This window comes from Hevea brasiliensis, chromosome 13 (assembly GCF_030052815.1).
Source record: "Hevea brasiliensis isolate MT/VB/25A 57/8 chromosome 13, ASM3005281v1, whole genome shotgun sequence".
NCBI lineage: Eukaryota > Viridiplantae > Streptophyta > Magnoliopsida > Malpighiales > Euphorbiaceae > Hevea > Hevea brasiliensis.
The window spans coordinates 11,213,299-11,230,523 of NC_079505.1; the positions used below are offsets into that span (position 1 = coordinate 11,213,299).

The following is a 17,225-nucleotide window of genomic DNA, read 5'->3' on the forward strand; positions in this document are numbered from 1 at the left end:
TAAAATTAATGTTGGTGTAAAACTTTTACTGCTAATTCTAATATTTTTTGTAGTATGATCTTTTATAATCCTAATAAATTTTAGATGATTTAGTGATTTTTTTAATAAAAAAGCAGGGGAGTGAAGATTCGAACTTGACGTTTAACCATTAAATTAAATCAGACTACCAATGCACACAATAAACAAATTTCCACATTGTGTTCTAAGTTTTTTTTTTTTCTTCAATTAATTTGGTTTAAATGAAGTTTTGAACTCAAACTTCACAATGGAATCAAAACTCATTTATTGTCCTAAGATTTTTAGCTCATATGATTGTTGAATAAGGTTTTACTTTCTAGCAGCGAACCAGTCTGCAGGATCTATGCAGCATTTTTTTCTTTAACTCGTAATCATAATCTTACACCCCTGCAAACAACTCAAGTTTTTACTAAGCCAAAGCTCATTAGTTCAATGCAAACGGCTCTGGCATTAATCATCTCTATAGAAAGTGTGTGCCTTCCACAAACTTAAATACAAACACATCAAACGTAGGATCTACTATAACAGAGGATCAAAAATTTACCAAGCTTCCTTATTTTATTTTTTTAACTTCTCCAATGCATACAGTTTATATAGTGTAGACCATGCCAACCTTCAGAAGAGCAGCATGAGGTATGTTCAGTGCCACAGGAGGTTCTCTACAGTTTTTATCAAGAAAAACATAGGTCATGATCAAGAATTTCTTGATGAAATTTAAATCATCGCGGAATTCTAAATGCGACTGGCCTAAGAAATATGCAGTACCACTTTCCCTGGAATTAATCAGTTCCTGTAGCTCCTCCCTTGCAGATACCTGCATTTTAGAAGTATTCTCAGGTAAGATAAATCTTACCTTTTTTCTGCATACAGGACCAACTTTCTCAATCATATCACTGGCTGCACCTATGTAAGTTTCAGCATTTGCCATGTTTGCAGGACCCAAATTAATGGTGGTGTTGTAATGTAAAGGAATCAAAGCATTTCCATCTGGTGATGGATTCCCAACAATCATCATTCTTCCTTCAGAAGAAATCAGGGACTCGGAATCATTTTCTTCTAATGAAATGAATTCTCCTATTGAACGAATAATCTGCTCCTCAAAATCATCTGTGTCCCTGACTTGATCACAGTACCCATATCTCACAATGCACCTATAGATTTTGTGGTCTTTGGCACCAACCCTGCCTACAAGATACCTCTCACTTGGAAGCACATATGGGATCGGTAACAACTTGAAAGATACAAAAATCAACACTTGATGAAATGCAGGAAGGTTTGTAATGAAATGTGAGAAGAAAGCTGGGATTCCTGACACTATATCAGTGTAGATTAAACCAATTCCAGGTACTCTAGAAACTCCAAGTCCTGGGCTTAAATCTGTGAGCCATTCGGTAGGCACCTTGTTTTGTAAATCAAACTCATATTTCTTCTTAGTTCCATAATGCCATGCGAACATGACTGTGAAGGTCACTGCTGAAAGGACAAGTAGATACCAACCTCCTTCGTGCAAACTCAGCATACATGCTGATACATACACAGCCTCAATAAACCCAAAAAACAATAAAAAACATCCTGATAGGAACAAGGTCTTCTCCCAATGCAAAGCAATCACAAGAGACATCAAACAAGTAGTAACTACCATTCCAGAAACAATTGCCAGACCTGCAAAGATTTAATCAGTACAAGCTAGTAAGCTACTTTAAACATGACATAATTCACAGTATAGTTGTATTGCTTCTAATTCAACAGTTTTCAAAGTATCACAGATACTTTAGATGTTGTAATTGAATATAAAAGAAGCTAACGACAAAATGTTGCCTCCCCATAGGAATAGCCCTATCCTAATCGTGATCCAAACCCATCTTGAAAAGATAAAGACAGGAAAGCATACCTACTGAACTTGCAATTCTGTGCAAGTCACGGAAACCAATAGTGACAGTAAGGCTGAGGACCATCAGTAACCAATTGACATCTGGAATGTAAACCTGCCCACGACGGTTATCTGATGTATGTATAACTTTTACTCTAGGGAAACAACCAAGTGCTAGGCACTGGTTTATGATGGAGAAGCTGGCTGTTATTGTTGCCTGGCTTCCAATAACTGAAGCCAGCAGAGATAAGAATAAGAAGACATGACCAAGACGTTCTGGATTGCCATTTTTCCATGAGTTAGGATTCAAAATCCCAGGAGACATAGCCAATAAACCAAATTGAAAGCAATGAAACAACTTACCAGGAATAGATCTACTAAGATGATTAAAATCTTCAGAAGCATTCAAGTTTTTGGAGATATATGCAGCTTGACCAGCATAGCAAAAAACTAGAAGTGGATAAATCAAGCAGCTAAATGTTATCTGCAGAAAAGTCACATTGAAAAGTTAACTATATATCTAGATTTTCACATTGTATATTTCAGCAACAAATGCGAGCTCTTTCATTACCTGGATCGATTTCTTTGAGAAATGACCCAAATCTGCAAACATTGCTTCTGATCCTGTAAGGGAAAAGAGATTATTAAAATTATGCCAATATGGAATGCAACAAGCACTTTAGTCCATGTTAACTGACCTGCGACACAAAGAAGAATGCTACCTAAGGACCTCCAACTCTTGTCAATATTTCTTACAAATTTGTACATATATACTGGAGAGATTGCAACAAGGATTTTAGAGTTGAAATGGAATATGTTATATATGCCCACTCCACCGATAAATATGAGCCATATTGTGACAACTGGAGCAAAAATAAACCCAATTTTACGAGTCCCGTAGTGCTGAAGCATGAAAAGGCATACCAGAACAGCACATGCAAAAGCAACCGGTACATCTGAAAATAAAAATAAAAAGAAGGGCAATATTATAAAAAAAATACAACAAAATATAATGCCATGAACACAAATTTAAATGTAGTTTAGTAAACTGTTCATTGTCAAAATAAAATATAGTTTACTAAATTATTCCCATTCCTCACAAGAAGTTCTTGCAAAAGTAATGAACAGGTCTCAGTAGATCCTATCCAGCAAGTTTTTCACTGAATTGGGCAGCATTGAGCTTTTAAAGTAGCTAAGAAGCAAGAACAAGATCTGGGTATCTGAAGACTTCAAAGGATGTTCTATCCTCAAATAACATAATATGTCCAGCTATAAGTTGACCAAGTGATCAACAAGTTCAACAAAAAAGTCAAATTCCAAGAATCATGGCTAAGAATCAACTCTGATACTTAAGATTACAGCATCACCTTACATTGACTTGCTCCTTAATCTATGATTTCTATAAAAAAGCCCCTTCAAATTAGTATCCAGTTAGTGCAGGAAGAGTAAAGGGTTCATTTTAGAACAAAAGGCAGGAAATTGAAGGTTGATACATCTAGTAACAGCAAAGTTGCAAAAACGTAGCTCAGGTGGGAATAGGATAGCAAAATCAACACATTTATGTACTTTCATCTTATGAATTTGAAGCCCTAGGTAGGTATCACTTTGTTGTCAATACATATCATCCAACCACAGAAATTGTATGGGCATACAATGATTCTATACCAAGAAGATTACATGGACCAGCACATGGACTATATAGTTTTACAAGTTAATTTGGTCCAAAGACAGGGCAATTAATGTCTCCAATTCAACATCTTTAACGTGTTGCTGTCAGCTAAAGCCATGACTAACAAGAGAATGGAGAGTTTCCCCATTTAAAGGTACCAGTAGCCCTTAAAAGCAGGATATATTCTTTATTTCAGAGAAGAAACTTAAAAGATCATGTTAAAAACTGTTGATCTCTACACATCTGCCAACACTTCTATAATCAGTCAGACAGTCACAAATTTTCATTAGTCCAATAGGGGAACATTCTAAAAGCAGAAATTTTAGTCCTCAATGTCCCAAGGGAGTAAAGGTTTGTAGTTTGCCTTGCTTGTTTCATCTTTGTTTCATCTCTTTCCCAGTTTGAATGTTGAGCAGTGAAGTCTTAGTAGGAAACGAGCATTGAATTGTGTTGGCACAAAGGTCAAAATTAATTGAGAAAAGTACGAATTTCATGGATATATTTGAGCAATGGAAAATAAAGAACATCAAAGAACCATGCATAAAGATTGAAATTCAAGAAGGCATAGAAAGAAAACGAAAAGTAGTGTGTGAAAAATATCCAAACCACAGGAATCTTACATCTTTCAATGGCATCTGATATGGATTGCTGTCTCATTGGTGAAGATGAATCTGGAGAAAACCACAGGTTATAAGTAAAATTATGAAATGATATTGAACAGAAGGCCGTTATACGACATGAAAAGGTATTTATCATCTTTATATGTTAAATCTCATAGCTTGCTCTTACACTTAATTTTTGACAATGCTCGTTGAAGACCTGAGGAAGCTGATAATACTGGTAATCATCAAAATAGTTATGTCAGTAGAGAAAGAGGGAAGAAGAAAAATAAAGTAAATGTCAATCAATTTATCAACACTGAAAAAAATATATACAATTTTGATAAAGAATCTTGAACCTGAAATGGATGGGGTAAGCACTGCATCACCAATTATCAGACAAGCTCCGGACAGTGCTAAAAAGAGCATCACATAGTGACTACTTTTATATTTTTCGATAGCCCTTCTGGCCCTTGATTCAGCCTTGATCCTGAGAGGGCTTCCCCTTTCATGATGCATGATCTCCTTGGTGCTTCTATCATCTGGAAGCAGACCCACTTTAGCATGCCTGCATAATAATGAGTATAAAGCAAAAGTACCACCTGCAAGTTGTTGAAGTAAGCCACTCTATTACAATCCTTTTAAAATGATCCTTTTGAGTTTAACTAACAGTTATTAGTGGTCATTACCCTCCCCATTGTCATCGGCCCTCAGTACTATGAAGGCGTACTTAAGTAAAGAAATGATAGTCAGAGTCCAGAAAATAAAGGAGAAGTATTCAAATGCAGTTCCATCTGAATGGAAATCTTCAGTTGGGATTGTCCCAAAGACATATAAAGGGGCAGTACTCAGGCGACCATAAACCACTCCAATGCTTTGATATGACAGAATGAGTGTGTGCTTCCACGTCTCCTTCTGTTCATTATCACATCAGAAATGCAGATGACATTATCAAAACCATGGACAAAGTTCTGCAGCTGCGCTGCTTTAGTAGTCTTCTTATTTCTTAAAATATTTAGTTGAAATTGGTGCACAGAGAAAGAATCCTTCTGTGAAGGATTAGATCCCCAGTCTCCGGTCTTAATTTGAAGAGATTTATCAAAAGAACTACATTACACCAACCCCATCACATCTACATATCCTCCACATGGAAACTTATGGTTATATCATGCACCCTAGATAGGGTTCTCAAAATCAATGATTAAAAGAAATTTAGCCATTAAGCTCGACATTGTAGTATCTTGACCATTCAGTAGTGTGAAGAGATAGAAAGAGCTTTTAAGCACTTTCATCTCTTGTATCCAACAAATCAAATGGTCAGAATCCCAAATCATGTCAATTTGCTGAGCCTGGATTATCAGTTTAATTAACCACAAAAATTTTCCTGCAAAAGAAGCAGGCTTGTTTTCCCATGTTTTTGTTTCATATTACAAGAAAGTTGCTTCAACAAGTTTGCCAAAATAATTCTTTAACAAGAGAGGAATCACACACCCACATGATGATGATGATGATGATGATTTTAATACTCAAACATGATGGAGAACAAGCTGATTACATTTGAACACAAAACAAAAAAGAAATGCTACAGCGGCAGGAAATAGTGGAACACATGCATATGTATGCAAGCTGAAACATTCACTGCAACACAGAATTTGCCACCCAATAAAGCATGGAATTTACCTTAATTCTACTGGAGTACGTATCAGGACTACCTGCAGGATCCATTTTCGTGAAGAAAATGGAAAATTATGATAAGGACATGAAAAGACGTGTCAAGCAGAAACAAGACAGAGAAGGGGAAACGTTAGCGATGGAAACAATGCAACGTGAAACGTTGTAAACTAGGGGGAAGATCTAGCAGAGTTCAGGAAACAGTTAACCATATCTTTAACTGATTTATGAGTTTTCTATTTAAAAGGCTGATGAAACTTGAGGAGGAAAGCCGGACTGACAGAGATGGCTTGAATTTTAGAATTATTTTATATAATTTTACATCATAAAACAGGGATATCACATGGCTGGCTTCTACGTTCAGGAAAATCCGCTGCACATGCCACGTAATTAAGGGATATCACTTTGACCTTTATTTTCTCTAATAATAATAATAATAATAATAATAATAATTTTCATCAATGAATATAGACAGAAATAGAGAATGAAAGATTGTAGTTTCATGAAAAGTTTTGAAACCTAAAGGATTACAAATTTCATTTTTTCTGATAAAATATATCAAAATCCTCTTTCTGATTGAAGGGAGCAGCTAAATTATAATGCAACATTTCTATCATCCAACAGATAATAATCAAGCTGGATTGGACACATTTGAGGAATTATGTTCATATTATGTTTTAACAAGATGTAAATTAAAAAAATAAAGAAAAAAAAAATTCATTGTTCAAATGTGCAATTATGTGATTAACCCTAATAAGTTCAACTTTAGAGTATAAAAATTCTTTTAATACAGCAGATGTACACGTACGTCCTAAAGGTTAGGCTTTTATTAATAATAATAATAATAATAATAATAATAATAATAATATGGGGAGAAACCACAAAAAACTCGAATTAAATGGGTGCTGTAACCATTTGAAAAGATCAGAAAAAAGGAAGGAAATGGTTGAATTAAAAAAAGAAAAAAGAAAAAAAAAGAGTAATATAGGTGCAGACCAAATGCAAACCCTGTCTTGTCCAGATTTCAATATCCTATTAACCTATTATATATTCTAAGTGTCATAAGCTTTCTCCCAATCATCCACAACTTCAGACAACTCTACTTGACTTGAAATTCCTCCAAGCCGCTCAGGTGAACTGAAAATCCTTGAATTTGATTCTATTCCTAAGTTAGATGCACGTTTAGCAGGATCTTCAGTCCGAATAGATGTGGTAGATGCCTTGGAAATCGATTCAGAATCCAAGGCACTCCATCTATTAATCGTAGCAGCAATAGGAGCTTCTTTTCCCTTCCAAGCGGAAGCCTGCACATCCACAGATCCGTGACACCACTCTTCGCTGCCCCATGAATCTTCCCTCCAACCATGCTCTGGAACCACAGCCTTTTTCCCTGGCTTGAAAGCTGCAGCTGCTCCTCCTCCTTTGGTATTCCCTGACACTCCCCAAGGATTAGAAACTGGTGCTGCTGATGCACCAACACTTTGAAGAACCACAACTGCCCCATGGTATACTGATCCATGATCCAATCTTCTCATAGCAGTTGCTGCACGAGCAGGATCGTTAAATACAGCCAGCGCATTCTTATCGTTCAACCAAACTAGCTCACATTCCCCACCAAATCTGAGAACTAATGAACTTATATCTGCCTCCCTTGGCAAATCTGGAAAAGAAACAACAAGCCTGGGATCCATGTCTACTAGAGGATCAAATGCAGGTGGATGGGGAGCAGTTAAAGTGGTGGTACCCTTAACCCCAATCACACGTGATGGGGACTTGGATTTTGGCGTAACATGTACCACAATGAAACGTTTTGGCTCCCAACCAGCAGCATAAACAGCAAGCTTCCACCGATCAGCTATCAACATAACTGCATCTCTCTTATCCTTCAGCATAGGGCAGAAAACATGAAGCTTGAGACCATTTATCGATCCTCTGTTCTTTCCAAGTACCAAGTACTTGCATCTCTCCTCCACTGCAAGCACCCACCTTGGATCACGTCTGTAGAGGTCTGAAAGCAGCTCGGTCACAGCAGAATTCTCCCCAAAATGAAGAGCTTCCAAGTTTGGGGGTGTGATGTCAAAAGCATCAGCAAGAACCCTTCTGCGTTCCAACTTAGCACATTCATCATCACACACAAGCTTCCTCTGGCCAAGTGGAATTTTCTTACCAGTTGATTCCGCTGGTTGAAGTGGTACAGGCAACTTTTGGACAATGGATGCTTCAAAAACGGTATCAGCATTAAAACCACTGTTGCTCCCTCCAGCATCACAAGGAACAGGTGCTGTTATCCTGCCACAGGAGCAAGTAATTGTAACAGGGAACTCACATCTCACATCAGGACAAGAAGCAGAAGGATGACAAAGTGCAGTGCAAGTATGTCTGCAATCTCTCCTAGGAGCACCACATGTCTGCCCACAAGAAGCTCTTGAACCTGCTTCAGTTACTGACGAAGTATCACAAGGTGGTGGATGACAAGTTCTGCCACATGCATGCAGACCACACCGCCTGGTTTTACCACAGAGTTTGTTACATCTGATATCTTTTGAACCGCAAGGTATGTTCCCAAGAACTACATGCCCACCAACACACTCCTTTGCAATAGGGACTGAACAAGGTGGGCAGTCTCCAAAGTGGCAGCTATGAGAAGCTGAATGGCCACAAGGCTGAGGAACTGAACATGGGAGTTGACATGAAGGGGGAGGTGTGCCACAAGGCAAAGGAGGAGGGATTGAAGTTCTTCCACATGCACAGCTCAAATCAGTGAATATCGTCTCTAGGCAAGGCGGACAATGGCCACTATGACACAATGATTCACAAGAATGCTGTCCACATCTCAACTTCTTGCCACAAGCCATTTGACAAAAATGTGGATCCCAATCACCAGAGAGAAGATTGTGAGGGTTGGAAAGAGGACAGCACCTTTCACTACAGCGGTGCCTCCCACAATTTTTCTTTCGACCACAAGGTTTCTCGCATGTGAATTTTTCATTCTCTGCAATTGTTTTGAAGCACTCCACAGTTCGAGAGGTTGATCCACATCGGCATTTTTGGGTGACAAGAACCAGACATGGTGGACAATCCCCAGCATGGCAGATCTCCTTACAGTGGTGTATTCCACAAGGAAGGGGTTTGCCACATATTTGCGTACAATTTGGAATTGGATCCAAACAACTCTTTCTTTCCACCTGTAAACTCGTTTTCCCACAATAGCATGACTCCACCCTGCCTGGCATCAAGTCACAATCCCCACAAGGGCCTGGATGGCAAGTTTCGCCACATTCATGATTTCCACAACACAACATCTTTTTGCATGTCAAGTTGCAAGAAAAAACACCATCTTCAGCTTTCACCTCGCCTTTTACAGCGATGTCTCCACAGAGGATAGTCTCCACTTTTTTCCTGCAAAAACATGAAGCATAGACTAGAACCTGACAAGGATCACAAGGACCCACATGGCATATCTTCTCACATTGGTGACGCCCACATTCAAGAAGCTTATCACAATGTTGACCACAAGTAAGAACAGACATCCGGTCAGAGCATCTAGTTGTGATTAGTTTCTTCCCGCAAGGACACACCCGTGGTGGAGCAAATGCTTTACAGGGAGGGCATGGACCTGGGTGGCATTGCAAAACACAAACATGAGGACAAAGATCATCCTTGCTCTCACCAGCACCTGGAACTCTCCTCTCAAGCGGCTTTCCACATGGTTCACCACAGGAATGCGGGGTTAAATACAAATCAGAAGGGGGCTCAGTCCTCTTCATACAAAAACAGACATATCGAATCTCCTTCAACGATGTGAGCTGCACAGACTGACAACCTGGGCATCGCCAATTAAAGCCCTGACTCTTCTCAGCTGACAAATCAATAGATGTTGGAGCACGAGCCCATTTCTTGATGCAATTCAAATGAAAAATAGAATAACAGCTTGGGCAAGACCAAATAGAAGCTGACCTCTGCACCATATCATAACAGATCATACACTCAACAGTACCCCTCACAAGTTTATCCCTAATTTCTTGCACAAGCTGGGGCAAATTGGGGTCTTTCAAGTCCTCAACCTCCTGAGTCTGGCTCGTGTCCTTCTCTTTCTCCCTATCTCTCCTGTGATTAGTAGGCCAAGGCTTGCGACTCCTAGAGGCGTTGCCATTGCCACTATGCCTAGGATTGGGTGGAGCAGTGGTATGATTGAAGCGTACACTGCCAATTCCATTCGGTGTTGAATCGAATCTTGAAGGCGGGTTCACAACAGCAGTAGGGCCGGATCCTCTTGGAACCCACGTTTGGCGAGCATATTGGTTGGGGAATCTACTAGTCCTATCCCTTTGATCATTTCGGGATGGAAAGCTCATACTCTGACAAGAAAGATGACTACAACTCGTATCCTCCACCGCTGAATGATCCAAAGAAAAACCCACAAGAAAATGAAAAACACAAAAAAAAAAAAAAACCCAAATGCAATTCGATTCAAACTGTACCCAAAATTTAAAGAAACGAATAAATCAAACACAACATTTGAAAAATAAAATCATTAACATTAAATCTGATGTTTAATAAAAAAGAATCATCAAAATTTTCATTTCCATTGCACCTCAACTAAATAAAATTATCTAAAACCTAATCGGCTCTGAAAAATACCCCTCGATTACGATCTTATATTGAATTCACAAGAATGTCAACAAAGAATAAGCCAAAAAAAGAAAAGAAAAGGGTGAAAATACCTGATGAGCAAGAAACTTTGATCCAAGTAATACGCAGCTCTGTCTCTGCAAGTTTTTCTCTTTTATTCCTGATTTACTACTCAAGTTTCCGATTTGTTTGGAGATATATAAGAAGGAAGAGAGGGTAGGTTTTCCCTCTGGGGTTTGGAAGAACTCTCGTGGTTTACTGGTCAGGGAAAGAGGCCAAGAGGCTTGGTGGCTTGGCGGCTTGGCGTGGGCTCAAAGGTTACATTTTTTTTTTAATTTTAATTATTAATATTATTTAAACAGGTACACGCGGTCACTGTGTGGCATTTCTGCACCTGTATGCGTGGTGCGCACTCACGCGCCTTGAGAACCTCACATCCGCCGTCGGCGTATCCAAGCGACGATTTGATCTTGCTTCGTGAAAATGACTTTTTAATATTTTTTTAAAAAATAATTTTTTTATTTTTTAATATTTAAAATAATTAAAAAATATTTTTTTAATTACAGTTATTTTTTATTTTTTTAAAAATTTTTTTTTTATTTTTTAAATTTTAATAATTTTATTAAAATATAAATATATTTATATATACATAAAATAAATACATAATCATTAATTTAACATTACAATAAAATAATAAAAAATATTTTTATATTTTTTAAAATTATTTTTTATGAAAAATATTTTTTATATATAAATTATTTTTTTTTAAATAAATAAAATTTAGGAGATTATTTTATTTGTGGTGGAGAATATTTTATTTGTAATTGAATTTAAGCCCTTGCTAAAAAAAATAATAAGTAAATTTTAATTTAATTTTAAATTTTAATAAAATTTATAATTTAATTTATATATTTTTAAAGTTAAATAATTTAAGTAAGTTTCGACCTAATATCTATCGGTAGAATTTTATTAAATTATCATTAATTTTAATAAAAATAATAAAAATGTTATTATCTTTAATTTTAATATTAAAATAATTGTCTCTAATATTTTATTTCTTAATAACTTAATTTGTGAGGTTTTATTTTATTAATAATTTAATCATTATATTTTTAAAATGTAAGTCTATTAAATTAAAAAAATTAAATTTAAATTATTAAAATATGAGTTAACTATTTTAAGGTACTTAAAAATTTTAATTAATTATAAAATTATCTATATATTTTATAAATTGATCTTAAATATTATAATTATTTATAAATAAACCTTTAAAATTTTATAAAATTTTATTTATGTCATTATTATTTTAATGATTTGTAAATAATTATATATATTTATCAATTTACAATATTTTCATATATATATATATATATATATAAATTATTATTAAAATAAAATTTTAAGAATTAAATTATTTTTAAATTTAAAATAAAGTTAAAAATATTTAAATATTTTTATTAAATTTAATAAAAATTAAACGATAATTATAACAGTATGAAATAACTTATATATTTATTAAAATATTAATTAATTTTAAAATTATAAAAATTAAATTATAAATTTAATTAAATTTTAAAAATTAAATTATAAAAAATAAAATTTTAATAATTAAATTATTTTCATAATAAAAATATGACATTTTAATATTTATAAACTATTGACAGGTTTTAATTTGTAGAATAAATCTTTAAAAAAAAAAAAAGAAGCCCTAAATAAATCATTGGATTTGACCAGTTTTAGCCTCTATCAAATATCATTTAAGTCAATTCAATGATTAAAATTTTTTTTATTTTGTATTTTTTAAGAAATATCAATTCAAATTAAATCATTCAATTTGATTATAGAGATAAGTTTATAGAGTTAATTATTATTTTTATTTATCATTCAAATTTTTTTTATGTATAATTAAAAAAAATAAATTATTTAAATTATAATAAAACTTTTTACAATTTATTAAATTATTTTTTTATCTTATTTAATTATAGAGAGCGAATAATTAATAGTAAGATAAATTATAAAAAATTATAAAATTATTATACTTAATAAAAATAAAAATAAAATTAAAAAAAATAATTAATATACATTCATTTTCTCAGAATGATGGGAATAAATTATTGATAATACAAACTTTCATTTACAAGTACCTTAACTATTTGTAAAATTGTAAGAAAGCTTAGAGAGAATTTTTGGCCTCTTGCCAAGAAATCCACAGAGTCAAATTCTTGTAATTATAGAAAAATATATTCATCAGAATTGATGGAGCACATAGAAAAGTGAATAGAACTAGAGATGAAAATGGAAAGGATATTGCAAAAACCATTTAATTTGAATTTAAAATTTATTATCAATTTATTTTAAATTTAATTATTATTATTTGAATTTATTTAATTTTATATATTTTAATTAATAATTTATATAAAAATTGTTTTTATTAATAATTTATATTTTAAAATTTTAATAATTTTATACGATATTTAAATTCTATTTTATATAAAATAAAATTTATAAATATTATTATAAAATATATATTTTATATTTAATTAAGTATTTATATAAACGAATGTGAATAAATATACTCAACATGCAAAACTCAAAATTAAACCCAAACCAATATATATATATATATATTAAAGCTGAAGTATACACATGAGAGTATAAATAAATGCCTTTAAATAATTAACTTAAAAATATTTCATTTGTCAGTTAATTGTTATTATCTTTTATTAATTTGTATAAATCAACCGACAAAAAATCATTTGGCAAAAACTTTTAATTAATAGATATGCTACGTGATAAAAGATATTGATTAATTGATATACAAATAAGAATATAAATATAATGATTATTTAAAATTACTTAAAATTTTTAAAATTTAAATTAAAAAAAAAAGATATTGAGATATGATTATGCTTTTTTTTATTTGAAAAAAAAAATATATATATATGAATTAATTAAAAAATATAAATAATCTATCATTTATTAAATTTCAAATTTTAAAATTTAAAATAAATTAATTTCTCACTTTGGTTGGATATTAAATACAGTGCCTATTAAAATCTCTATTTTTTTCGCACACTGATTTTGATAATTTAATTATTTTTTATATAATTATATTTTTATTTTTTTTTCAAAATCTTGATACTTATATTTAATAAATTGTTTGTCAAAGTATGCATAAGTATATATTACTTCTAAAAAATATGTTTCTATAAAATATTAGAGTTTGAAATCATTTAATGTCTAAAAAATATAAAGATCATTGCTAGCTTCTATTCACAATTTAAAAATTATATATTAATCAACTTATTTATTTATTTACACTTAAAATAAAATTATAATTAATTGAAAATTTAATCATTAATAAAATTTTATAATATAATTATAAAAATCTAAAATATAAAAATATATACAAATTTATATTATAAAAAATAATAAATAATTCATACAATGCATAAATAAAATGATTAATTATTTTTCAAACTTAATGACTCAAATCCATCATACCCATTATATTAGGGATAAATTATTGGTACAATTATAACAATTTTAATAGAATATTTCTATTAAAGAGGCAACTGTAGAGCATACGTATCTCTGATTATAAGAGTATGATACACATTCAAAGGTTTTCGGAGAGAAGGAGAAGAGTTTAGAAAGCCATAGAAGAGAACTTCAGAGGATATTATTAAAAGGGAACTAAGTCTGATTACAACTGAAGAGAGCAACTCCTTATATAGGCGAGGAGGCTCTTGACATTACAGGCAACCGGTTATAAACTGGCTACCGACACTCTTAAAGCAATATAAATAAAGACAAATACACATTATTACATTATTGACAAACTTTTGCTTTTATCATGGGGTGGTGGACAGATTGAGGGTGTCAAAGTCAGAGTCATCTGAGTCGATTCCAAAAAAGTCCTTTGGCCACTGTTGGTGAACAGGAGATGGTGGGTCCGCACTCTGAATGGCATCTCGTGACTCTGTGTCCATTGGATCCTGAGAATCTTGCCACATGGGATGGGTCCAGTCAATAGGCTCATCAGTGAGGGATCGGATGGGACCGAGTGATGTACAACTCACATGGGGAGGCACTAGACAAAAATAACTATTGATTTCACAAAGGTACTCAGCTAGTTGTCTTCTCAAGGGTCCCATGGCATCTTTGTCAATAATTGATCCCTCGTAGGTCCTCCATTCGTATTCAGTATTCTGGGTCCAGAGGAGTCCATCGGGCCTTCTAGAGAAAGGCCTGTGAAAAATGAACAAGGTTCTGATGTTGGGCTGAGTAGCGATGGGCCTGTCTTCTATTCCATGGGTGTCTATGATGCGCTTCAGGCTGTAGCGCCATGCTGAAATGGGCTTGAACCATTCTAGAAATCTGGACAGGAGAGTCCTGTTAGTATTGTTCATAACATACCGTCTGAGGCCATGAGGGGGAATTCCAGTCCTGTGGAATAGAGTGTAACCATGCACCAGAGGAGCCATAGTTCTTCTAGGATGAGTTCTCTGCCAGGTTGGATACTGAAACAGGTGAGGAAAGGGTTATCAGGGATAAAGACAGTCGAGGAGGGGAGTAATCCCCTTAGGGTGTTTCTTGCACTCAGGTAGTGAAACAGGTGGTCCCTTGCGAACTTAGCCATTTTTGACAGCTGGCAAGTGTGGGCGGCCACATGCGGGATAAACTTCCTGATGTAATTGATAATACCAAGGAACTGTTGTATTTGTTTTACTGTCAAGTCCTTATCAGGAAACTTCAGTAATTCTTCTGCAATGTGAGGTCCCGGTTGGTATTTTCCATCCTTGAATTTCATTCCAAGGAAGTCGATGTCAGTTTGGGCCAGTGAGCTCTTCTTTTCTGATAGCATAATTCCATAGGAATCCACCAGTTGTTGGAATGTGGAGAGGAGTGTCCTATGGGCCGTAACATCTTTGGAGAAGAGAAGGATATCGTCTATGTAGATAAGAGCACTGTGTAGTATGGGCTCAAATATCCTTGTCATGGCCTTTTGGAAAACTGATGGGGCCGTCTTAAGGCCGAATGGAAGGATCCCATTGGTATTGGGCCGTAGGAATGCGTATGCGCCTTGGGCCTATCAGATGGGTTAATACCCAATTGCCAAAAACCAGCTTTGAGATCAAACTTTGAGAAGATATGGGCTTCGTGCAGTTGAGTGAACAAGGCCTCAGGCTTTGGTAACGGGAATTTGTCATCTTGAAGGAAGTGGTTGAGGGGCTTGTAGTCAATGACAAGCCGTTTCTTTCCTCTTAATCGCTCAGATCTTTTTTCAACATAAAAGGCACCGGCAGCCCACCGGGAAGATGTGGGTTCTATGAGACCTTGCCGAGGAGTCGCTTGCACTCTTCTTGGGCTAGAGCCAAGTCTGTAGGGTTCATCCCCGGGTGTGATGCCTTTGTCGGATTGATATCTTCATTAAGCTTGAACGGAAGATTGACAAAGAAATCTGGATTCTGCCACAGGGGGTGGCGATGATGAAAATGTGCATGGGAATCAGCGCAGGACCGCAAGAGCAGCTCCTTGTGTTCTTGGAACTCAGCTGAGGCATCAGCCAGAGAATATAACCTTGGGACAGAAGTAAATGGCTGAAAGCTCCTCTTATATTTCAATCCTGTGGGGAGGATCTTCAAATGCTTCGCCTGTTGGTACAAGTCAAAGCCTATCAATAGATCCTTGTCAGGAAGATCTGACCCGATGACCCTAGTCCAAAGGATACAAGTGGGGAAGAACTGGATTCCAATTGGGTGCTTAGTGATAAGGCTAGTTTTGAAAACATTTCCATCTGCAGCCTTAAAGTATTCTTCATGAGGGACCCAGTATTCTGAGGGTAAGATGGCTGGGTTCATCATGCTTTTGTGAGCCCCAGGTATCGTGAAGCCAATGACACTAATGGGCCGCTCATACTTCATCGGGAAGAATATGGATCGGGACTAAAGGAATTGGAATAGTGTCTGGGCCATAGGTGGATTGGGAGGATTGGATATGTTGGGCTAGGTAAGACGGGTAATGGGCTTCAGTATCTGAACTGGATTCTTCTGAAGTGAATGAGTAATCTTCTTCTGATCCAGTGTCTACTCCAAGGGCAAAGATCAGATCTTCATCGTGCTCATCCTGCTCAGAGAACAAGGATTCAACATCATCATGTTCCGTGGAGATGTGAGAAGCTCGTCAGATGTCAGAATGTACTTAATCGCCTTATTAGGGTTTTTTGGGCAGTTCTTGGCATAATGACCTCGATTGCCACAGATATAACACCTTTCAGACTTCTTTGTCTTGCATTAACAATTCTTTTCCTTGCATTTAATGGCAAGGTGAGACTTCGCATACATTCTTCAAAGCTTTCATTGTCAATGATATCTTTGAATAGTTTCATTGTTCGCACATTTTTATCCGCAAGCGCAGTCATTTGATGGATTTCCTATGGTGATAGCATTCATTGCTCTTCCGTAGCAACAATACTTCTATGGAGTTCGTTGCAATGCTTCGTAGAGAGGCAATATAGGTATGCCGAGGTTGACATCATTGTAGCCATTAAGCGTATAATAACGTTGAGTCATACGCTGGTAGTGTTTCTCAATGTCCGATCTTTTAAAGAACAAAGGCGCATATCAAAGAACTCTTGTCTTAATCGCTTGTCAGATAAGGATGCATCTCCGTAAATTCAAAGAAAGAGAGCGTTGATTGCTTGTAAGGGAGTCAGGTGGCAAAATTGAGCTTTCTGATATTCTCCAATGGAGGAAAACCAGTC

At 35.1% G+C, this 17,225-nt stretch overlaps 1 protein-coding gene across 1 annotated transcript; it reads right to left on the minus strand.

Moving 5' to 3' along the window:
* Positions 1-557: 557 nt before the first annotated feature.
* LOC110647318 (NF-X1-type zinc finger protein NFXL1) lies at positions 558-10,751 on the minus strand. The gene is made up of 11 exons (XM_058133020.1): positions 10,552-10,751; positions 6,883-10,223; positions 4,846-5,071; positions 4,516-4,758; positions 4,347-4,394; positions 4,178-4,228; positions 2,587-2,844; positions 2,460-2,512; positions 2,252-2,372; positions 1,910-2,164; positions 558-1,680 (listed from the first exon to the last, which is right to left on the minus strand). The coding sequence occupies exons 2-11, from the start codon at positions 10,180-10,182 to the stop codon at positions 608-610; spliced, it is 5,628 nt and encodes a 1,875-aa protein (XP_057989003.1). The 5' UTR covers positions 10,183-10,223; positions 10,552-10,751; the 3' UTR covers positions 558-607.
* Between the last annotated feature and the right edge of the window lie 6,474 nt (positions 10,752-17,225).

What these genes read in the sequence shown, in the direction of transcription:
- LOC110647318 (XM_058133020.1), bottom strand. Translation starts at nt 10,182, where the DNA reads ATGAGCTTTCCATCCCGAAATGATCAAAGGGATAGGACTAGTAGATTC. An exon ending in GGCCGATGACAATGGGGAGG is followed by an intron (nt 4,759 to 4,845) that starts GTAATGACCACT and finishes AACAACTTGCAG; the next exon opens with GTGGTACTTTTGCTTTATAC. An exon ending in CAGAATTGCAAGTTCAGTAG is followed by an intron (nt 1,681 to 1,909) that starts GTATGCTTTCCT and finishes AAATCTTTGCAG; the next exon opens with GTCTGGCAATTGTTTCTGGA.